The 22,810-nt window shown below is 41.9% G+C and overlaps 6 protein-coding genes, 1 long non-coding RNA gene and 2 other non-coding genes across 12 annotated transcripts; 3 read left to right on the top strand and 6 right to left on the bottom strand.

Moving 5' to 3' along the window:
* Positions 1 to 1,241: 1,241 nt before the first annotated feature.
* Positions 1,242 to 1,609, bottom strand: LOC138912288 (uncharacterized). The gene is made up of 2 exons (XR_011417812.1): positions 1,473 to 1,609; positions 1,242 to 1,372 (listed from the first exon to the last, which is right to left on the bottom strand). It is a non-coding gene; the product is annotated as an uncharacterized lncRNA (long non-coding RNA).
* Positions 1,610 to 1,613: 4 nt separating this feature from the next.
* Pect (phosphoethanolamine cytidylyltransferase) lies at positions 1,614 to 9,176 on the top strand. 4 transcript variants are annotated; one of them, XM_070212513.1, is made up of 7 exons: positions 1,614 to 1,870; positions 6,330 to 6,580; positions 6,639 to 6,705; positions 6,834 to 6,946; positions 7,969 to 8,066; positions 8,124 to 8,309; positions 8,371 to 9,176. In XM_070212513.1, the coding sequence occupies exons 1-7, from the start codon at positions 1,779 to 1,781 to the stop codon at positions 8,686 to 8,688; spliced, it is 1,125 nt and encodes a 374-aa protein (XP_070068614.1). In that variant the 5' UTR covers positions 1,614 to 1,778; the 3' UTR covers positions 8,689 to 9,176. The 4 variants fall into 4 exon arrangements, with proteins under 4 accessions (XP_070068614.1, XP_016998525.1, XP_016998524.1 ...); XM_017143036.3 differs by having other exon boundaries at positions 7,960 to 8,066; XM_017143035.3 differs by having other exon boundaries at positions 7,939 to 8,066.
* Positions 8,934 to 10,323, bottom strand: LOC108058345 (uncharacterized). Its single transcript, XM_017143037.3, has one exon. It carries the CDS (start codon positions 10,306 to 10,308, stop codon positions 9,403 to 9,405), a length of 906 nt encoding a protein of 301 aa, XP_016998526.3. The 5' UTR covers positions 10,309 to 10,323; the 3' UTR covers positions 8,934 to 9,402.
* A 123-nt stretch (positions 10,324 to 10,446) lies between these two features.
* On the bottom strand, positions 10,447 to 10,642 carry LOC123003270 (U2 spliceosomal RNA). The gene has a single exon (XR_006412502.1). It is a non-coding gene; the product is annotated as a U2 spliceosomal RNA (small nuclear RNA).
* Positions 10,643 to 10,865: 223 nt separating this feature from the next.
* kek4 (kekkon 4) lies at positions 10,866 to 13,500 on the bottom strand. Its single transcript, XM_017142960.3, has 3 exons — positions 11,877 to 13,500; positions 11,528 to 11,809; positions 10,866 to 11,454 (listed from the first exon to the last, which is right to left on the bottom strand). The coding sequence occupies exons 1-3, from the start codon at positions 13,498 to 13,500 to the stop codon at positions 11,438 to 11,440; spliced, it is 1,923 nt and encodes a 640-aa protein (XP_016998449.3). The 3' UTR covers positions 10,866 to 11,437.
* Positions 13,501 to 14,540: 1,040 nt separating this feature from the next.
* Positions 14,541 to 14,736, top strand: LOC123003295 (U2 spliceosomal RNA). Its single transcript, XR_006412527.1, has one exon. It is a non-coding gene; the product is annotated as a U2 spliceosomal RNA (small nuclear RNA).
* A 250-nt stretch (positions 14,737 to 14,986) lies between these two features.
* On the bottom strand, positions 14,987 to 19,816 carry LOC108058352 (actin-binding protein IPP). Its single transcript, XM_017143045.3, has 5 exons — positions 18,941 to 19,816; positions 18,685 to 18,876; positions 16,878 to 17,722; positions 16,567 to 16,822; positions 14,987 to 15,998 (listed from the first exon to the last, which is right to left on the bottom strand). The coding sequence occupies exons 1-5, from the start codon at positions 19,400 to 19,402 to the stop codon at positions 15,864 to 15,866; spliced, it is 1,890 nt and encodes a 629-aa protein (XP_016998534.1). The 5' UTR covers positions 19,403 to 19,816; the 3' UTR covers positions 14,987 to 15,863.
* An 83-nt stretch (positions 19,817 to 19,899) lies between these two features.
* On the top strand, positions 19,900 to 21,277 carry mRF1 (mitochondrial translation release factor 1). Its single transcript, XM_017143056.3, has one exon. The coding sequence runs from the start codon at positions 19,979 to 19,981 to the stop codon at positions 21,155 to 21,157; it is 1,179 nt and encodes a 392-aa protein (XP_016998545.3). The 5' UTR covers positions 19,900 to 19,978; the 3' UTR covers positions 21,158 to 21,277.
* Positions 21,278 to 21,771: 494 nt separating this feature from the next.
* Ski6 (exosome complex component Ski6) lies at positions 21,772 to 22,618 on the bottom strand. Its single transcript, XM_017143057.3, has one exon. The coding sequence runs from the start codon at positions 22,545 to 22,547 to the stop codon at positions 21,798 to 21,800; it is 750 nt and encodes a 249-aa protein (XP_016998546.1). The 5' UTR covers positions 22,548 to 22,618; the 3' UTR covers positions 21,772 to 21,797.
* Between the last annotated feature and the right edge of the window lie 192 nt (positions 22,619 to 22,810).

Below are 22,810 nucleotides of genomic sequence, written 5' to 3'. Positions count from 1 at the left end.
GCATGTCGCCAACCGAATCAATCCGGTTTTGCTGGAAATAATAAAATGGATTAAAAAGCATAAAATCTTCCACCTGTTGCTGGCCGTTGTATCGGACAACAATCCAGTAAATATACGGCAAATAGAGGACTCCCACATACCCAGATTGTGGGACTTCAATCACTTGCAATTCAAGCAAAATGTATTCTACACGGAAAGTGTCCTTTACGACCTTTACACAACGCCCATGGTCAAAGGCGACTACATAAATATAATACATAGATTCAAATTACTAAATACCAAAACGCCGGACATTATGGCGCAAGTAATCGGCCGTAAAATCGAGAACTTGGAACAGTGCTTGTCGCGCTTTTTTCCCGTGTCGCCCGATGCCATGTTCCAGGCTCGGTATGCGAGGAGCGACACGCTGGAGGCTGTTGGAGCTCGATGGAGAGAAGGCTTAAGCGCAGATCAGTTATTAAAATATTAAACCAATTTTATTTTTTTTTTCAATTAATCTTCGACGTTTTCGACTAGCCTAGAAAAAACGTTCAGCAGCAGAAAACTTCCAGAAATTTTTACTTGCTGCTTTGAGTTTTGGAAAGAAATTTAAATAGGGACGCTGAATCTGGAATCCCTGGAACTGCACCGAGTGAGCATTCAACTATAGGTATTTACTTTATCTGCAAGGGTATAGCTTCCTTTCTTGTTATGTTAGATTTATCTTCCAGTTTCCGTTCGGCGTTTTTGAATAGCATTAAACCAAAAAACTTTGAATGCCAAGACTTCCAATTCTTTCAGAAGCAGAAAACTTCCAGAAATTTTAACTTGCTGCTTCGAGTCGAAGGCTTCGACTGTCGATTTCGAACATTTCGGCAGTCGCCGTTGTCTATCGAAAAATCCCAAAAGTACCACAAAATCCGCATGGTAGAAAAATGCCTAAGGCCTAGTATTAAACTTAACAAAAAGTGGCCCAAAAAAGTAGTGTTGATTAATATGGTAATATCCGTGTTTTATTTTACGGTCACACTTGCTAAAACTGAAATTTGTAACTTTTATTTTACAAGCGAGATCAAACGTATGCTGTTATATAAACTATGAATACAGCCCTCGCTAGGCATTTTTAATGTTTTTTTCCGTTTGCGAGTACATTCTAGAGATTTTCGTGAAAGGATTTCATTAGTTTGATAACGGAAATGCTTGATAGCTCAGCAAATATATGAAATAAATTATTTCAAAATAATGTTTTGTTTTGGACGAAATAGGCCTTAATAAAGTATTTTATTCTCGGCGGGTTATTCAATCAGCTGTGTCTGCGTGCCTAAACCGCGATAGTTGGTATTCATCGCCGATACTGCCCATGGCTTTTTGGCCAAACCCCTCCACGGTCACTCTGCTCTCTCACGGTGTTTGGATTTGCGAGAAAAAAAGAAATGATAGAATCGAATCGAATAAAAAAGCCAACCCAAACCCAAGTACACCGCACTACTTACACCCCGAAGAAGTTCCCATGCGCCCGCGCGCTGATAAGGCCAGTCTGAGAATCTGAGTCGGTTCCGATTCGAATCCGAAAACTGAGTAGCTCGGGGAATGGGAGTAACTATATAGCGGGCGTCGTCGTCGTAGCTCAGAACAAATAACACACAGCTCTCGAAGCGTGAACGTCGTTGTCGAGTTTCCGCCTTGAAAAATTCTCAAACAAAACAAAAATAAAATCGTGCCTCGCTCGTTTGATGTGCGTCTGTTGGTGCTGAGAACCGGGTTCTAAATTAAAGATTGGAAAATTCAATAAGTCAGCGATGGAGGACAAGCGGGCAAATGGCGATACCAGCGCCTGCAATGGCCATTCCAAGGCGAAGGATGTGGATGTTCGCGTTTGGTGCGATGGATGGTGAGTCACCTGATTGGGGAACACTTAAAGAACCGGGATTTTATCTAACGGTTCTTCGGGCTTCCATTGCGTCACGTCACTCGTTACGTTACTCAGCGGTAACGGTACCGTGAGTCAAAGCAGAACAATTCCACGTCGGTCCGTCCCATCGATTTCATACCATTACCCTTCCAAATACTCGGTAATCAGCGCTGCCGATAAACTAAACCCCATTTCGAGGCGTGCTAAGAAGTGTTCAGGGTTTCCCAATTGATTAGCGTGAGTGTGTGGAACCGTGGAGCTGCTATACTGCTATGATCGTCTCAGTTCCCGCTCTAATAGGCGCTCATTGCCGTTCCTCTGAAATGTCGATTTCAGGTTCAAGGTCTCCCTGTACCGAAATATAGAGGTATCCACACTCTCCACGGTTCACCGAACATGTTGCACTTTATTTTGGGAAAAATGTGGCGAAAATATATTAATAAATTATGCCTGAAATGACAAAGAAAATATTTTTAAATATTTACATTTATCAGGCAATACCCCACTTAATGTATTATTTTGTTCTAGAGAAAACTGCAAGTTTCTGAAATAAACAGAACTAAATTATTGTTCATTCCTACGATATGGATACTTCAAATAGTAGTACAGATCGTTTCATGTGAGGTTGGGAATACTATGGAAATTAAATCCATCCTTTCCCAATTAATTAATCCTATTATTTAGTATAGGAAGTTTTTGGTGCATATATAATGTATATATTTGGGAACCGCCATTGACGCACTTTAGCGTTTTCGGGGACCAGACCATCAAATTGTTCTATAAGCATTGCGCTCCCCTATAATCATTTGATTTCGTGCAATGCATCGGTGACAACCGGTTTATCTTTATCGGGAATGACGCATTAGACGTCGATATGGATGGATGGCCTACCATAACAAGTTTGTCTGCTCTATCAGACGACTGAAATTTCCTCAATTGTGGCTTCCGCCAAACGTTTTAGAGGTATAAATAAAAATACATCTATTGTTTATGTTCACCCTCGCTCTCTCTCTTTCTTTTCTTTGTATTCCTACTCACCGAATAAACAATGGCACACGCCCAACAAACAAAAATATAATCATCGTACGATTCTCTGTATATATACACGAGTGCGATATATGTTCTAGCTAACCCGCTGTATGTGGGAACCGCTTTCCTTCATTTTGATTTTTTTTAAGGGGCTTCCATTTTTGAGGGCTGCGTTTACGTGGCCTTTGTTGACTGTGGCTGCCCGCCGGTCGTCCCGAAACATCACGTGATTCAGGCCTGCGCATGCCTCGCGGATGCCCCACACCCAATCCCATACCCCATACCATTTTGCACCACCATCATTGCCAATGCCTCGCCATTGACCCACAATACTGTCGTCATCGTCTGGCACTCTTTTTTTTTATGTGCTTAATTTAATTGGCATTTTGCTGGGCTTCCCCTGCCCCGAATTATTGCAATGGGCCGGCTTTTTGTGAGGAGATTATTTCAATTACAACCGCTAAAACACTCCATAAAAGTCACTTGAAAAAATTGCAATCTTCGAGAGAATTTTTGTATTGTTGATCACGATTACTATGTCCAGTTGTCTCTTCATCCGGATGTCTTTAAAAATTAACAAATTTTGAGATCTTTAGAATTTAGGAGGTATATGATAGGAGGTATATGGAGGTATAATGATGAAATTATTACAAGAAAATTTCAGAAACAACAAAAGTTATTATAAAGTAATTTAATTAAAACTTATTGAATATATTTTGTGCATATTAAAAAGTTAAAGCCATTATTATATAAAAATCATCGAACTAATCAAACCCAATGTTTAATGTTCCTTTTATTTCATTTTTAAATGCCACTTGTCACCTAATTTAAGGTTTCATATGCGTAGAACAATTAATTAGGAGTAAAATAATAGGCATTTATTATATTAGATTATATAAAAATCATCGAACTAATCAAACCCAATTTTTAATGTTCCTTTTATTTCATTTTTAAATGCCACTTGTCACCTAATTTAGGGTTTCATATGCGTAATTAATTAGGAGTAAAATAATAGGCATTTCCGGGTATTTTTTTGGCAATCTTTTCCCCCTTAGCCTCATTGTCAATGGGTCACAACCCGGCCAGTGTGGAAGACCTCCAGCTGGGGGCTGATAAGATTGACCGACAAACCGTCGTACCCATCGTACTCAAACCAGATTAACGCCACTGAAATTCCACATCAGCTGCTCCTCGGCAAAAACAAAAAGTATAAACAACATTTGTGTGGAATCTGCCCAATAACCCAGCAGATGGAACGCACATGTATGACTTGGACCCAAATATTCTAATCAGCAGAGATTGATCATTGACGCAAGCACAAGTGCTCCGCTTGTCTTCTCCTTTCCTCCGCCAAAGTCAATGAACCTGGACAGGCAGCAAGTTGAAAAACAAATGAATGGGGCTCTCGTAATATATTGTAAGAGTATATACATAGGGTCTACGGAAGTCTCGAAGTCAAGACTAGCCTGGGGTCCGTTGGCAGAGAACAAATTCTACGGAGAATCGCGTGATATTTTTTAATCAGCAAACGGGCGTCGGCGTTTTGCTGTCGCTTGTGTGGCTGCTTTTTGCTACTCAATTGATTAAGCGGCCCCTGGGTCTGTTCTACATATAGAGTACAATGCTATATATGTACAACTGTATAGTATGTTCGGCACAGATTTAATTCTGCTGCAAAAATCTCCGGGAGCAAAGGTTTTGCTTCGATTAATGAATGGCCCACGTTTTTACTAGCTGCTTTCTGGTCTCCGGTTTGTTACTATCTGACAAATCAAGGGACTCGCTTGCATAATCGATGGTTTATTTTTATTTTTAGAGGAATACTTTGTTGATTTCGTATACCTCCTATAGGAGGTTCCGAGATCTTCGATATTTTCCGAGGGGGCAACACCTATAATTCAAACATTGTTTCACTTAATCAAACCTTTTCCTTGGAAATTACTTATCTCAAATGGGTGTTAGACTTATAATAGTTTCCGCCCACCTATTTCCAATTTCGCTCTCCACGCAACCGATAACAAAAGAAACAGACGGACCTGATAATGATGACGTTTTTATTTCTTATCATATACAATTTGGTAAAGTGCTTACGTTTTGCATCATATGTTATAATATAATTGTTTGAAGCCTACTTGGATGAATCATAAAAGATAATTTTAATTTTACGAATTTCTGAACAGTAATGCTAAAAAAATTATTAAAAATTAATATGTTGATGAGATTTACTCATAAGATATATACTTATAACTAGAAAATATAATTAATGATTTGTAAAGCCATCGATCTTAACTTCCGACAGAAGAAATCCCTATGATTTATTGTATTATTTCCATACAATATCTGAGAAATGAGAAATTGCTCTGACCATGACCATAAATGCGATTATTTTGAGTGCTAAAATTCCGATTGGCCGTAAATACGTTCATAATTGGTGTTAAAATGCAATTTGAGCGCCGCCTCACGTCCCCCAGATGCTATTATCGCTTTCCCAAGCCAAAAACAAAAACCAGGCCAGGGCACGTGTGCCTATAACCATGCATATATAGCTTAGAATCGGCAGAGAATGTAAACAACCCAAGTGGCGCTATTTGCGACGACTATGTGGCCACTGAAAAGCTGACGTAGCGCCGTTCATATTTGCAATTAGAATTGCAAAACATTGATATCTGCCGCCCAGGTTGCTCCATCTCTCAACATTGCTTTTTGCTTTTGGATTTTGGCGTACCTACTCTGATGATCGGGTCCAAAGCTCAATCTTTACCAACGCTCCGCAAAAGTGGAGCACAAAAACCGCCTGGGGATCGCCAGTCAGTTAGCTACTGGTCATTAAAAGCACTCCACCAGACATCATTGACGCGCTTCGACAGCGGTTTATGTAAATTATGTAAATGCGGCTGCTTGAACAAGTTTATGGCTTTGTGGTCTGGGTCATAGGAGGTTCCACTCATTACCTTAACTAGCTGGATTCCAGCTGAGCGTAAAGAAATGTTTACCTTCATAAATTTCTTTTTGGTTTTAAGAATTTATGAGTTTTTACTTTGTACATTCCAAGCGATAATTAAAAAACTCGGCTTATCTTGCCAAGTCACACATTAAATTTGGGAAAATATATACAATTTTTTGAGTCACATTCGCAGAAGCAAGATCGTTTTCATCTGCTGGTCGTCGTCAAGGTCGCTGCATGCTCACTTATCACAGAAATTGTTGAACTTCCTCGAATGGCTATAACGTTTCCGGTGGCAAACGCCCCAAGTCATGTCACGATAATGGCAACAAATGAAGTTGTGTTTTTGGCACACTTCGTTCAAAAACCTTTGTATCTTTTTTGGTATCTCTGAGAACTCTAGTAATTTTCCAGCTTGTTCTTGTATCTATTAGTAATTATTTCCCTTTTTTTTTCCTCCAACAGCTATGATATGGTTCACTTCGGTCATGCCAACTCCCTGCGACAAGCCAAAGCTCTTGGCGATAAGGTAATTGTGGGCATTCACACAGACGAGGAGATCACCAAGCACAAGGGACCGCCTGTCTTTACCGAAGAGGAGCGCGTCAAGATGGTCAAGGGCATTAAATGGGTGGACGAGGTGGTGCTCGGTGCTCCCTATGTCACCACACTGGAGGTGCTCGATCAGAACAACTGTGATTTCTGCGTACATGGTGGTAAGTAGAAGTATTTTCAATAATAAAGTAGATTATTTAAATCTCTTATTCGTTGCAGATGATATTACAATGACAGCCGAAGGAGTGGACACATATCATTTGGTCAAGTCAGCCAATCGCTATAAGTGAGTGACAGTTTATTTAAAAAAGATTATAAAAATGTATTATTAAATTAATGAAATCTGCCAGCTGTCCCTTAAATCACTCTTTGTATTCAAATAACTAATATATATTTTTCTTATGCAATCCGCAGGGAAGTCAAACGTACTGCCGGAGTTTCGACCACCGACCTTGTGGGTCGCATGTTGCTCCTCACACGCAACCACTTCCGTCAAGGATCCGCCGAATATGATATCGAGAAAGAAGGTAGCTTCAACTTTGCTTTTTGGCACCTTCGAGTTTCATTTTAATGTTCCTAAATCACAGCGATGTTCATGGTTTTCATTTATTAGTAACTATTATTTAACAAATACTAACTTTATTTATAAGATTCAATTTTTGTTGCACTTTCCCTGTCCCTCATCTCTTTCTGTTGATCTCGTACTTTGCTCCTGCATGCTGTCCATTAAACAAAATGTCAATCTATCAGTTCTAAGCAGGGACCGTAAATAATCATTATTTGAGATTTTTATTTTAAAAAGACTACTGTGATTTTTTGTTTTAAACGTCAAAAATAACGTTCTTTTTACTATTGTCCACAAAGTATATGCATGTCAACAAATCTGGAAAGCAAGTTAACTGTTATTTGTTCATGTCTATAAAGTGCATAAAAACCAGTTAAATTTTAGACTAAAACTTGTACAAATCTCAGTAGGCCTTTTAAAATAAAAATCTCAAATAATGATTATTTACGGTCCTTGGTTCTAAGTATGTATACTGATATTTATTTAGTTTTTACCTGGGCAACGCACGCTTTGTTTATGCTTTTACCTTACTCGATTCCTTTCCGAGCGTTTAACCCTTTCAATTGCCATAGTTGAACGCCAATAACTCCTTGGTTTTTGTTGCTCTCTACAACTTTACTATTTCTCTTCTTTTTATTTCTATGTACGCACTGTTTACCACTAACCAAAATATAATATAATGTATATGAACCTATGAAAAATATGCTAAAAACCTCAATATGCCAAATGTCTTGTGCGTGTGCGCGCCCGCGAAATGAATCCAAAATGCCAAACCCAACGACCAAAACCTGCAATCAATCCAAATCCGAATCCAAATCGAAATCAAATCCTAAACGTAAATTTTCGCTATTTTAAAACACACCTGCTCATTTGTCTACGTTGCTTTACAATACAAAATACGAACACCAAATAAAACAGTGACGATTTTAAAACGACAAATAAAATCCCATCCAGGTTCTTCGAACATGGGTCAAGATTCGGCAGCCAAGAGCCCATGGACCGGCTGCAGTCAGTTCTTGCCGACAACCCAAAAGATCATACAGTTCAGCGATGGAAAGTCTCCGAATCCTGGCGATAAGATTGTAAGTTGAACACTTTTGGCGGAGTTTTTAGTTTTATACTGACTATGTGATTTTCAGGTCTATGTGGCTGGCGCCTTCGATCTGTTCCATGTGGGCCACCTGGACTTCCTGGAGAAGGCGAGCAAACTGGGCGACTACCTGATTGTCGGCCTGCACACAGATCCCGTGGTCAACTCCTACAAGGGCAGCAACTACCCCATTATGAATCTGCACGAGCGCGTGCTCAGCGTTTTGGCCTGCAAGGTGGGTTAAAAAAATACCTTTTTAAATGGTTTTTCTTCTAACACTTTATCTTCTTCCCCAGTTTGTCAACGAGGTGGTGATTGGAGCTCCCTACTGCGTAACCGAGGAGCTGCTGGAGCACTTCAAAATCGATGTCGTCTGCCACGGACGTACACCCATTGCGCTGGAGAACGGCAAGATCGATCCCTATGCTGTACCCAAAACGCGAGCCATCTTCGAGCTGATCGACTCGGGCAATGAGATGACCACCGAGCGGATCGTGGAGCGCATCATCTCGCACCGACTGGAGTACGAGCGTCGCAACCAGGCCAAAGAAAAGAAGGAAATCGAGGCCTTCGAGGCTCTGCAACGCCAGAAGCAGACCCAAAAGGCCGGCTAGCCGGAACCCCCCGACTCCGACTTCTCTCACTAGACGGATGTTTTATATATTTTTAGTTGCATTCTTTTAGTTTGTTTTTTGTTTAGTTCTGACGTCCCATCTGTAATGGCGCTTTTGTTATGTTGCGTTAAAGGCGATGCGACGCTGCCCAGAGATGCCGTGCAGCCATTAAGTTTGTAAAAAAAAGAGGCCCGGACCCAGCGTACAGCTCGCTCGTTTTCTAGTACAATTTTTGAATAGCTGCGGGTCGCACAGGCGGCTCTTAACAAGCCTTAATGATATAAAGTTATATACATATATATATTTGTAATACCTTAATATAGCATATTTAAAATCTAAATTTTATGTATGTAAGCTCAAAATTTGTAAATTCTAATTTGTATGCTGTAAGTGTTGAAAAAACAAGCCCCGAGTCATGATTATTGATATGAGAACTTTACAAAATTGTACGAAATATATGTAAGGCGAATAGCAAAGATAAACTGTGACATGTATTGTGTATATATATATACAACAATGTAACGCAAGTAGGATATCCGGATGCCAGGAAATAGCTGCTTTTATCAAATGTAATCTCTGATACTTTGTCCTTATTTATTAATGCATATACTTAGTGCAAGTTCAAGTTTTATGTTTCAGTGTTTAATCCTAGACTAAAATACATGGCCAAAAATATTTGCAAACTCTCCAATTAAACTGTGTTTTTATTGCCAGTTAAATTCTCGTCTCGCTGACCACCTTCAGTTCGACGGTTAGCATCTGTTGCCAAACATCCAGATCCATCAGTGGTCTAAGATCATCGAAGCTGATGATTATGACATTGCTGTCCGTTTTTATGAACTCGCTGCACTTCTGGTTCGCCGTCCACGGCAGGATGGGTCGAGCCTTGATCTGCTTGGAGTAGTAACGCACGGATTTGGCCGGCTGAACCAGCAGGCGCAGGCTGATGGCCACTCCCTGCAAAGGTGTTGTCACCCAAATGGCCAGGACCTCCTGCTTGATTCTCCTCCTTTCCCACAGCACCGAGTGTGTGGTGCGGCAGGCGAAGACCATGAGGGCACTGTGCTTGGAAAGGTGACGATACTGCGCCGGCAAATGAGTGTTCCGATGGCATTTCAGGGGATTGAGCCCGGTGCGCCGGTAACCATAGACGCCGAGCAACGTGTTGACCTCACTTTCCAAACCGCTGATGTGGCAGGTTAGGGATACCTTCTTGCCCATCTCGAGTTCGAAGAATGGGACCCCCATTCCGGGCAGATGATCGCTTAAATAGTGACCCAACAATGCGCTGGGCTCCAGCGAGCAGCGGCATCCCTGGCATGGACAGGCAACCAGGCGGAGCCGTGCCCACGGCGAATCGCTGGAGGGGATCACAAAGAGCGGACTCCTTCGGCTGCTGGGCGGCTCCGTTAGAGAGCCAAATCGCTTCAGCTGGAGCAGATGCTCCTCGGAATTCGAGGCCACCGACACAGGCAGTCGGCAGTTGGAGAAGTGCTTGGTGTACAGCAGACTTTGCATTTCCAGGAGGCGCTGCTTTCGCTTCTCCTGGCGTTTTTGACTACGGGTTTTCCCATCGGTTGGAGGAGGAGCAACCCTTCGAGAGGAAGTCGGCGCAGACATGGTGGAGAATGAAATTATCTGGCTTATTCTTATTCGCACGACATAATTTTGATGGGGACTGACAAATTTCCGAAACAACCACTGACTTAAACAATTAAGTCAGTGAATATTTATTATTCATATTCATAATATTTATTATTCAGTTGGGCCGAAATCCCGGCGGTACTGCAATACCGGGCCAACCCGCGACAGAGGTGGAGCAAGCTCCTAGCACTCCGTCTGATTCCAAAAATCAGTTTAACATTTGTTGTCCTCCAATGGAGGAACTATCAGATGTTAAGCTGATAAGAACAGATACTACACTTTGATCTTAGCCATAAGGCCGAGAAGCGATAACTTGAAATGGAAAATTGACGGGGTCTCTATGAGAAAACTGCCAGAAGCAGTTGGGAATTATTGGGACGCATACGAATACGGCGAAAACATTTGGGTTGCTCAGATATAATGCAATTTACTAGTTTACCTGACTGACTCCAGGTAATAAAAGGGCAAGAAAAAAGATTCTGAACATTGGAAATAATTTGAAGTCACCCTGAATGGAAAAACAATATCAGAAGTAAGACAAATTTAAATGCCTTTAAACCAGGGACCGTAAATAATCATTATTTAAGATTTTTATTTTAAAAAGACTACTGTGATATTTTGTTTTAAACGTCAAAAATAACGTTCTTTTTACTCTTGTCCACAAAGTATATGCATTTCAACAAATCTGGAAAGCAAATTAACTGTTATTTGTTCATGTCTATAAAGTTCATAAAAACCAGTTAAATTGTTGATTAAAACTTGTAAAAACCTCAGTAGGCCTTTTAAAATAAAAATCTCAAATAATGATTATTTACGGTCCCTGCTTTAAACATCACTTAAAACTTTATTACTTCAATCTTTCACTTAAAGTGCGTGGGATAAAACACTTAGAATGTAAATAAATATTCTTATAATATTTTAGGTTAAAAGTACATCATTTGCTACAAGAAATAAGGCGAGGTACATTTCTTCTTGATAACATCTCAAGGGATGTGCTTCTTCTGCATCCTTCTTTTCTCTTGGAGGACTCAGAGAGGTAGGGTTGACGATGGTGGTTGAGATTCTAAATCCAGGTGGACAGACTAAAATTGAGTGGACTCGGAGGTTACGGAGGTTTCGCAGCTGTTGATAAAACAAATTAATGTAACTGATTCTTCTATAGAAGAAGTATACTTCATCTTTAAGGAATTCTTACCACTAATGTCCTTATTAGTGCTGTTAGCATTTTTCCGAACACTGCCGTACTTCTCCTTAAGGTACTTTTGCACATTGATGTTGTACTTGCTGCGGGGATTAATTCCTTCTTTTTTAGAAGGTTGACTTAAAGGTTCTTCGGTATTTTTAAAGGCAGTTGGTTGTTCATTGGATAGCAATAGATCCGGTTGATGTTCTTCGAGTTGTCCGTTCTTTTTCGAGTTGTTACTGCAATGCGACGAACTCTCAGGATCAAAACGTCGGGGACTTTCGTCGAGCTTGTCTGAATAGGTAAAGGAGGAAACATGATATAATATACTTTAAAATACTATTATATTATCTTTTCTTACCTCTCTGTTTGAGCTCTTCGTTGTTTTGTACGGCAGTACTTTCTGAATATAGCCCCTGGTTCTGTGATGATATAGGGCCAGTCTGATTGTCAAGATATCCAAAATAACTATTGGTATTTAACCTCACTTCATTAGATTTTTTCTTTGATAGTGCATCGTCTGGATACTTTTCGTTGCCATTGAATAACGTGTATTTTGTACATGATGCTCCATTCGACGCACCTTCCTGAATAACTCCCGAACTTAAGGCGCTGATCCCGGCAACATCTTCACTTTCAAGTGCGGGAAAGCCAGTGGTTTGCAAATAAGAATGCTGACTGGGATGAAACTGTTTGAAGCGCTTGAAAATCAAGCAGGTCACCACGGACAATAAAATCGACATAGTGAGAAAACCCATGGCTATCAGGCATATTATTGCAAGGAAATTGGTGTCTAATAGTGGAATTCGCTGCAAGTCCTTTTGTACCACCACACTTATGTGAACCGAATCCTTGCCTCCAGGATTCTCCGCTAGACATGTGTAGACACCCTCATCGCTCTTCTTGGCATTTATTATGGTAAGACGAGAGACGAAAACATCATGGCCAAATTTTTGCACCTTTGGTTCGGTTTCCCTCAACATTTCTATATAAACTCGGTGCTTTTGCAGGCCTTTCCGAGATTCGTATACTTGATTATTGTAGTCCCAGGCAATGACTGTATTTGGAGATCCTTGCACCCTGCATATAAGCGTTACATTCTCCTTGGAAGTGTTAATGGAAGTACCGAGTGAGGGATACACTATCTTCGGTTTGCAGGCGAAGGCCTCTGGCTGATCCTCGATCCACAGGCGACCACGCAACTGCAAAGGATAATGGCAGGATGTAGGTGGGGTATATAGGTTCATGCCTATGACGAAATCACGGAACATCTGAAGATCGCAGGTGCAATTCCAGGGATTCTCCACCAGTGATAATGCTGTAAGTTTATTCAATCCCTGAAAGCTTTCCACCCTCAGTTTGGTTAGCTCATTGTTGTCCAGATAGATCTGCGATAGAAGAGGTACTCCCACAAAGGCCTGGGCATCGATACTAACCAGCCGGTTGCGCTTCAGTTCGATCTTGTGCAGGTACTTGAGGTTACGAAAGACCCCCTGACGAAGTGTTTGTATCAGGTTGCCGTTCAGTAATATTACCCGCACCTTCGACAGGCAGTCAAAGACACTAGCTAACAGATCTTGCAGCAGATTGTTGGACAAGTCGAGCTCAATTAAGATCTGTAGCTGGGAGAAACTTAGCTGGTCAATGCGTTTCAGAGTCCCGTTGCGTATAAGAAGCTTCTGCAGATTCTGCAAGTGGGTGGTCGAGAAGGCATTCTCCTCCAGGTAATATATGTGGTTGTGTGATAGGTCCAGCACTTGAACCTCCGGACTGAGGTATTCCGGTACTCCGCTCAGGCTCAAATTGCGACAGTCGGCCGTCTTTTTGCCAGAGTTCCATTTGCAGTGGCAATTTCCACAGTCCATCAGCCAATCTGCACTGGCACTTTGAATCAGGAGGAGTACCAAACAGTAGATCCTAAATAGGAATAACGACAGGTGCGTACAGGAAAGACTACATGGTTGGAAGCTAAGCTTGATAGCCATTGAGATTGTTTGAGGAACGGAACGTCTAGCTCATCCCAGTTTTTCTGGGTTATTGTTTGGTGCACATTTAAACTCTCTTTTAGTTAATAATTATTCATGTCCCATGACCGGAAGCATTGAAGTATCCTTCGAAATCCATCCTATAAAGTATAAAGAAAATATTTTCATTACTTTTTTTCACTTTTTTCATTAAATGAAGTGTTTTAAACGATGTGTTTATTGCCATATTTGCTTAAATTCGAATTCCCTTTGCGTGCATTACCTTACCCAAGGGAACTGCGATTTCAAGGCCACTTTTCCTGTATTCTTTGCATCATGTAGCGAATATAAACAGTGGAAAACTGAGTCTTGAGCAGTGAAACTGGCCGTGGGAAGAAAACGCTGCACTTTGTTGGCTTACCCAGGTATAGAAAAACAATATAAATTTACTTTACCGAAACGCCTGTAGCTCGTGTTAAGAAAATGCATCCAAAGACCTCGGCGTATATCCATCAACTGTTTTCCTATTTTTGTACTGCCCCATTTACCAGAGTGCTAACAGTACTTACGTTGGCGCATGTCAAGTAGACGACCTACCTTTTTCTCTTTTTATGTAAATTAACATTTTGTTTTGAAATATTTCTAGTACTTTTTACCTTTTCTAAGCTTAAACAGTTTAAAAATATAGATCGCTATTGAAAATGTCAACTGAAAGCATTGATTTTGTTCTATTAAATTTCATAGAAATATAAGATTGAATATAAAACACTTAAAGCCGGACACGACTATTTCAATAATTTTAAGAAATATTTCGATTGAATTTAAAAAGAAGGAAATTAAAGTCATTGTTGTTTAATTGTATACCTTTTTAAACCAGTTGATTTAACATAGACCGTTTCAAAATAAACAGAAGCGTTTGCCTTTCTTGCTACCCCTAAAAGCAGGCAAACTGTAAGTGAGCAACAGCTGCGTCGAAATATTTTCGTGTGCGCGTTCCTACAATTCCCAACTGGTTCTAGCAGTTTCCTCATGGAGACCCAGTCAACTTTCCGTTTCAAGTTATCGCTTCTCGGCCTTATGGCTAAGATCAAAGTGTAGTATCTGTTCTTATCAGCTTAACATCTGATAGTTCCTCCATTGGAGGACAACAAATGTTAAACTGATTTTTGGAATCAGACGGAGTGCTAGGAGCTTGCTCCACCTCTGTCGCGGGTTGGCCCGGTATTGCAGTACCGCCGGGATTTCGGCCCAACTGAATAATAAATTTTACAAGATAAAATAAAAGCTATATTATATCAACTGGTTTATAAACATAGCCCCTGTTTGATTAAAGGTAGAGAGTGACATTTCAGAGACCCATATGTTGTTTTTCATATTGATTTGTTTGCTGTGTGTGAATCCATTTGATTTACAATACAAGGAATAATTTTTTTCGACTAGTGAAATTCTTAGCCGATGTGAGTACTAGGCTTTATTATAAAGTAAGATATTATAAGAAAATCACGACTTTTAAGTTGTTAGTTAATAATTCGTATATTTATTTCGATAATACACCTATTATGAATACAGTTCGCTTTTTGATTGTTTGTATTAATTTGCTTTGGTACAGTTAGGGACTTTTTATCATCTTCATGCTAGATTTGCTTATTGAATGTAAAAAAAAGAACCTTGAAGGCATATCTCCTATTTTCAACAATGTAGTTTGGTTAAAAAGGAACTTCATCCAAATTGCATATCGACAACAAACATGTTTATTATACGGGTAGCTGCTTATACGAGTTAGAAAGGCATTAGGTGTGCGGAAATATTGCAATACTGTTGATTAATTAACATGGAGATGAGAAAACGCCCCTTAAGACCATACAATTACAAAGTTCAGTGGAGATACGCTCTTCTCAAGGGCGCCTCAATCATTGTTCCTAACACTCCGTTCCGCATTCAACAACAAAAGTAAAGTAGACATTTCGAAAGTATACAAATAATCGATTTAAATAATTTTCAGCAATTACGATACGTTAATATACTTTTTGTCAAGGTGAATGCTTAGTTTTCGGTGTTTGGCTTCGCTTTTATAAAGGACAACTTCAACTACGGAACAATCTGAGGCTGGCTGCTTCCTTCGTGGCTAACTATTAGCATGTGTACTAACTGGTGAATAGCTGCGCTATGCTCCCACAAACAACATCAACCGTAACAATGCGCTTACATATCTTTGGCGAGAGACCACTACGTTCAATTGAATCGAAAAAAAGGGAAGAGATTTGTGATGTGTGTAACGTATACAATGCCATAGAGCTTCAGTTAAAGAGAGTGTGTTTTCGTGTGGGTTATGCCTTAAACGACGACAGATTTTGTGTTTGACCATCTCGAACTAGTCCCAGGTCTTAGACAACCACTGCTCCAGCCTCCGAGCGGCTAACTGGTAGATCGGGACAATTCTTCCAGGTGTCCGAGAGGGGATCATAACATTCGACAGCATTGATAGTCACTTGGGCTCGGTAAAAGTTTACCTCACAGGGCTGCAAGAGAAAAAATATAAAATACATTAGAGATACTTCTTTTATAATCCAGTTATGACTAAAATAATAAATAGGTATACAATAATTCAATATACATTTGTCATAACTGGTTTAAAATATATAAAGAATATTAGCAGTGCTAAGCAATTCAAAACAAAGCTACTCTCACACCTTAAAAACACTGTTAGGTAAATCAAAGTAAAATTAGAAATTCTTTTATATATAAAATTAGTTTTAAGACATATAATAAGTAAATATTTGCAACTATTTGTGACTAGCGCATTAATTTATAAGTTCCAAACTTGTAGCGTTAATATGACACTTAAAAATAAAATAAAAATACAAAAGCGATCGATCATAAATCTTGTTGAGGCTTAACCAAAACTTAAATCTTTTGAAGTTTAAAGTGATATTTTTAGCCAATTTTGGTTATTAATGTTTAAAAATGTTTTCATAAAATCATAATTAGATTGTTTTGTAAAACAGATCGCTAAACATAGTTTCAACAAAAAATCAAGTTTATATTAAATCATTAAATCTAATCATAGCTTTCTCGGACTGAGATTACCTGATCGCCGCCAGCTACGTAAAGCAGTCCATCGGCAGCGGCCACGGCAGGAATGGCTCTGGGCACGTTGAGTGCACAAACGGTTGTCCACTTGTCCTCGTCGAAGCTATAGCGCTCGACGGAGCTGAGAATGTCCTGGCTGATGCTACTGCCGCCGACCACATACAGATAGCGATCCAGAACGGCGACGCCCATTTGACAGCGGGCTGTTTGCATGCGAGCCAGCTCGGTCCACTCTTTGGTCACGGGATTATAGCTGCAATGAAGGTGGTTAGATTAAACTATTCTAAAATATATATATTTTTAAATACCTAATTAGATCTGGGAGATGACGGGTTGTGGTTGTGCAGCCTCCCACAATGTAGATGAGACCCTCGAAACTAACCACGCCCATGCTGAATCTCGGCTGCGGCATGCTGCCCATCAGTTTCCAGAGATCCTGCTCCGGATCGTAGCACTCCATGGAGCCGCCGATGTCGTCGCCAATCCAACCGCCCACGGCGAACAGATTGCCACCCATGGTGCAGAGACCGAACTCGCAGCGCGGCACAATCATGGGGGCAATCGGCTGCCAGACGTCGTTCTGTGGATCGTAGACCTCGCCGTTGGCCAGAATCTGTGAGCCACGCTCGCCGCCAACCACATAGATCTTGCCATTTAAGGCTGAGACGCCCGGCAAAATGCGTCCCACCTCCATGGGCGCCGTCTCCGTCCACTCGCGTCGGAATATATCAAACTTGGCCACCGTCTCAAAGATGCAGTCGGCCGAGTTCCAGGTGCGCGGCGTGTCCCTATGCGATCCGCCAATGATATAGATGTTCTTCTTGGCCAGCTGCCGCGGGCAGACGCGCAGCGGCACCAGTTGTCCGCGCTTGGACGCAATGTCCCGGCAAATGGAGCGCAGGGCTATCTTCACGGACATGTCGCGACAGTCGTCCTTCAGAGCCTTGTCGATCACCTTTACCGGCACAAGGGCCATGCGCACGTGGGACAGGACATCGAAGACGTAGCAGCGGCGCTGCGTTACGTCGTGTTTGATCCAGCGAAGAGCCGCCTGGAACACCTGCGACTCGGAGTCCACGCGCAGCAGCTCCGAGTTCAGCAGCTGCGAGAGCAGAGTCTGTGGCGTTTCTAGGAACTCATCCTCCAGCGTTATCTGGTTGGGAGAACGGAAGAGGAGAATTAATTACATCTATTTTATGGATATTGTGTGTGGAAGTTGCTACTATACTACACTCAAATGCAGGAACCATTTACTAAATTACTTTAATCATTAGATTTCAGTTTGGCAGCAATGCATGTAGAATGGTCTTATTGTAAATCAGCTGGACTGACCAACAGGAAGCAATTGGCTCCAATCTTAAATATATTTTAAAATGATAAACAGAATAGAAGGATATACAAAAGAAAAGTCTCTGGGTTCCACAGTGTAAATCTGGAATCTACAAATGTTCTGCTTTAAATAAGACCTAAGATACTTTATACATTATGGTAAAATTCCGCGAATATAAGAATATTGTTTATATTAGGTATCTATAATATATAAGACAATCAGATTAAATACATCATAACGTTAATAAAATAATAATATTTATTGTATATTATAATACGAATTCTATTTTCTGGATCAAAAATAATTAATTGATTATATTTTCTTTTGTAATTAAGTTAGTTTTCTATTTTTAAAAGCCTTTCAAAATTACAATAATTCCGTAATATATTAAACGAACTATCAGATTCGATATAACATAACTTTAATAAAATAATAATATTTATTGTTCATTATAAAATCATTAAAAAGTAACTAACTGATTATATTTTCTTTTGTAATTTTGTAGTTTTGTAGTTTTCCATTTTTTAAAGTTTTTTAGATCTATTTGTATGTCTATTCGTTGTTAATTATAATAGTTTGAATTCGATTTTCTGGATAAAAAGTATGTAAGTAATTGATTATATTTTAATGTAATGTAATTAATATAGTTTTCTTTTTTTTTAAGTACTTGAGATCTATTTGTATGGGCAATTGTTTTTCATTAGTGTCTAGTGTCTAGAATGTCTGATTAAAAGAACACCTTACAGCTTATGGCCAAGCAAGCCTTTCAAGTGCCTCGAACTCACCGCTGGGAAATTGGCGTGGACAAAGTTCAGTGCACTCTTGGCCAACGACTCGCAGTTGTGGGCCTCCGCGAAGCGTAAAATGCCCAAAGCATTGGAGGCGTGCAGCTCGCGGCAGAGGAACTCGCAGCAGCCGTCGACCACCTCGTTCAGCTGCAGCATGTCGGCGGCGGCGAGCAGTTCCTGGACATTGGACTGTGGCAGATTGGGGATCCAGGATTATAGATCTCAGAGCGGATAGAATAAAAGCCTAGCTCACCTGGGTGATTTCACAGCGACCCGTGTAGATAAAGTCGAGCAGGATGTTCAGGATGTCGCCGTCGATGGTGTGCAGCACCACCGACTTCTGCTTGACCTCGTTTAGGCCCAGTTCGGGTCGGAACATGGCCTCGAAGTAGGCGCTGGCCGCACTGAGGACTGCCCGATGGGCACTCAATGTGGCCATTCCGGCGATGATCTCCACGTCGCAGAAGCGCGACTGTTCGCGCAGCTGGTTGAGATTCGAGAGCACCTTGAACGGATATTGGGCGTTGCAGTATGAGGGCAGATTTGTGCGTTGGCTGGCCGCCGTGGCTCCCGAGCTACCGAGATTTTGGCCAAAGAAGTCACCATCGCCGCCGCCGGTGGGAGTCTGATTGGCGTTCTGATTGGCATTCGCATTTGGACTGGGATTGCCATTGTATTCGTGGTGGTGTATCTGGTACGTTTTCAACGGTGGCATTTCGTCGTCCGTTCTTTTGTGTGTGTTTTATTTTTGTTTTTTTCGAGGGTATCGTATCGCCTTGGTAAATGCAACAGCTCAGCTCAGACTCTTCACATTCAATTGTTGTTTGGCTTAATTAAAATTAATTGCACTTCACCCGTTGGACGTTGTTGTTGTTGTCCGTTCATTTTCCTCCAATCAGAAGGCAAACACACACACACACACCCAACCTGCAGTACAGGTTTTCATTTCACTGCAAAAACCGAGATCCGATTTCTTTTCAAGCTATTTTCCCCATTGAGGACAAGCATTTATGTTGATCAAATGATAGCGTATATCATTTATAACGTATACGTATTGCCCGTGGGTTCAATAAGCATTTCTAAAGTGCTGTGCTGAGAAGGGCCGATAGTTTATAAAGTACTGAAAATTTGACAGCCTATTCGATAGCGGCAAAACATTCGATAGCTGTTGATAATATCGATGTTTCTGCTGCAACTATCGAATGTTTAAACTATCGTTTTCGGTCCACCTCTTGTTGTTATTTAATTATTTAACTTTATTTTACCGAGTTTTCAATGAAAACGTGACAAAATGCTGTCCCGTAAATTGCTAAACCTGCGCCTGGGTCACCTGGCACGTCGCTGGGCCAGCAGCGACCCACTGAGCATCCAGAACGAGAAGCTGCAGGCGTATTTGGAGTCACTGCGCCAGGAGTACTACGCCGTGCGTGTGAATGCATCGGGGAACAGCAAATCCTACGCCCGCCTCGCGCAGCTGGAGGGCGTGGTCAGTGCCCTGGAGCAGCGACGCGTCCTGGAGCGCCACATAACCAGCGCCAAGGACATGGAGCTGGAGAAGGACGAGGATATGCGCCAGTTGATGCGGGAGGAGAACGAGGTCTATGCGGATCTGCTGGACAAGCAGGATGGCGCTCTGCTGCAGGAACTGCTCACCCTGTCGGATGACGAGGTCTATCCGGCACTGATCTTCGGCCTGAATGCCGGTGCCGGCGGCCAGGAGGCCATGCTGTTCGCCCAGGAGCTGTACGAGATGTACACCGGCTACTTCGAGCACATGGGCTGGGATTGGGAGGAGTTTGCCAGCGAGGGCACCGACCTGGGCGGTCTGCGTCATGCCAGTTTGATGGTCAGCGGCGAGGATGCCTTCCGCTGGCTGCGCTACGAGGCGGGAGTCCATCGGGTGCAGCGGGTGCCGGCCACCGAGAAGTCTGGACGGATGCACACCAGCACGGCCTCAATCACAGTGATTCCCCGACCGGCAGACATCCAAGTGCAGATTGCCGAGAAGGATCTGAAGATCGAGACGAAGCGGGCGAGCGGAGCGGGTGGTCAGCATGTGAACACCACGGATTCCGCAGTGCGCATCGTCCATCTGCCCACCGGTTTGGCGGTGGAGGCGCAATCGGAGCGCTCGCAGCTGAAGAATCGGGAGCTGGCCATGAAGCGTCTGCGCTCGCGTCTAGTGCAACAGCAACTGGAGAGCGCGGAGGCCAGCAAAATGGCTACGAAGAAGGCGCAACAGGGTAGCCTCAATCGCAACGAGAAGATTCGCACATACAATTTCGTGCAGGACCGGATCACAGACCATAGGATTCAGGGCGGCACGCTGCACAATCTCGATGGTTTCCTCAAGGGCGGCGAACAACTGAGTGGCCTGATCGAGAAGCTGCAGCTGGAGCAGCGAAAGGAGCGACTGAAGGAGCTGCTGGAGACGTGGCAGCCACCCAAGGAGGAGGTTAATAAAAACTAGAGCTACTTTTGATTGTTACTACATTTATACGCCTGCGTTTTAAAAGGTTATTAACCTCGGATTTTGCATATTTTTCCATTTTTGGTACGATTTTTTAGTAAAATTTCTAGGTAGGGGTAATATTTTGCAAATATAATAAATTCGGATGCATATCGGAAATATGCAAAATATGCTAAAAATATACAATCAACTGGAGGCTAAAATTTTTAATTCAGCTCTCCGGTATTCTAAGGAACCTTTAATAACACGGCGAGGAATTTAAACCATCCTTCTCGTTGGAAATATAAATAGTGTTTTCCTAAATTTGGGAAAAAATTAGATATCTCAGAAATGACGAAAAGGAACAAACAATTTTCTTCGGGTAAATTACGTTGGCTATGTAATGGTCAATCTTGAATAGTTGAGTTTATTTTATATTTTGCATGTTTTATGTATAAGCATTTTATGCAAATATGCAAAAATAAAATATGCCATTAATTTTAAACTATATTTTTATTGAAACGAACTTTGGTGTTTTCGGAATAGATCTACCTTTATCCTATAAAAATATGCAAATATGCAAAATCTGTGCTCTTTTAATCACCCTTGCTCATTGTTAAATATAAAAAACTTAGTTATGAAAGGAAGAAACTAATTTATTTCAACAAACTCTCGCCCAATCGGCGGCACTGCCCATGTGCAGCAGATGCTCCTTGACGGCCGCCTCCAGAATATCCCGGATTTCGCGACAACCGGCCATCGCAGTCTCGATGACGGTCTCCAAGTGGTCGATGTGGAACCGCTCGCTCATCTCCAGGAAGGCGATCTTCTCGGCGGTGGGCAGGGCGGCCACGGTCAACGTGGGTCCGCCGGAAACCTCCTCGAAGTGCGAGATGTCCGTGAGCGGAATGTTCGATTTGCTCAGCGAGGCGGTGCAGGCGACAATGAACTCATTCAGGCAGATACCGGCATCAATTAAGGCCAAAGTGGCCGCATTCAGGGCCACCGCATAGTTGGCCCCGTCCGCCTGGAGCACCTCCACATAGATGTCGATCTGGGAGCGCGGATAGAGCTCCGATTTGATGGCCGCACTGAGTGCCTGCTGCAGATACATCTTGAACTCCAGCGATTTGCGATCGCCGCGCGGACGATTCTTGCGCTCCGCCGTGGAGAACGTGGCCTGGCTGTACTGGCAGTTGATGATCACCTCGTTGGACTCCGTCTTCTTGCCCTTCGCCTGGTGCGGTCCATAGACGGCGGCCAGGACCTTGGTGTTTCCCTGCTCCATGTAGGCACTCCCGTCGGGCTGCTCGAAGACGCCCAGCTTGCACTTGATGTGGCGCAGCTCGTGCGGACGACGGCCGTCCAGGCGCAGGCCCTGCTCGCTGAGCAGCTCAAAGTTTCCAGCCATCTCTTAAGGCTTTTAAAATTAAATAATTTCCGAAATAAATAAAGATCACACGTGCGGCGCGGTTTGTTTACAATTTTAGCAGTGGAGAAAAACGTTACCCAACACTGATAGGTACGTACCTAATGGGTACATTTTAAAATATAATTATTTGTTGTATAGAAATAATAATAAAATAAATTATTATTATTTTAAATTTGCCAATAACATTTAATTTTTTAATATTAAACATTTGTTTCCCCTTACAAACTGAATAACCCTATTAC

This window comes from Drosophila takahashii, chromosome 2L, assembly GCF_030179915.1.
Source record: "Drosophila takahashii strain IR98-3 E-12201 chromosome 2L, DtakHiC1v2, whole genome shotgun sequence".
In the NCBI taxonomy this organism is placed as follows: domain Eukaryota; kingdom Metazoa; phylum Arthropoda; class Insecta; order Diptera; family Drosophilidae; genus Drosophila; species Drosophila takahashii.
Note: the sequence above shows the minus strand (reverse complement) of the source record. Positions and strands in the feature narration are given on the sequence as shown.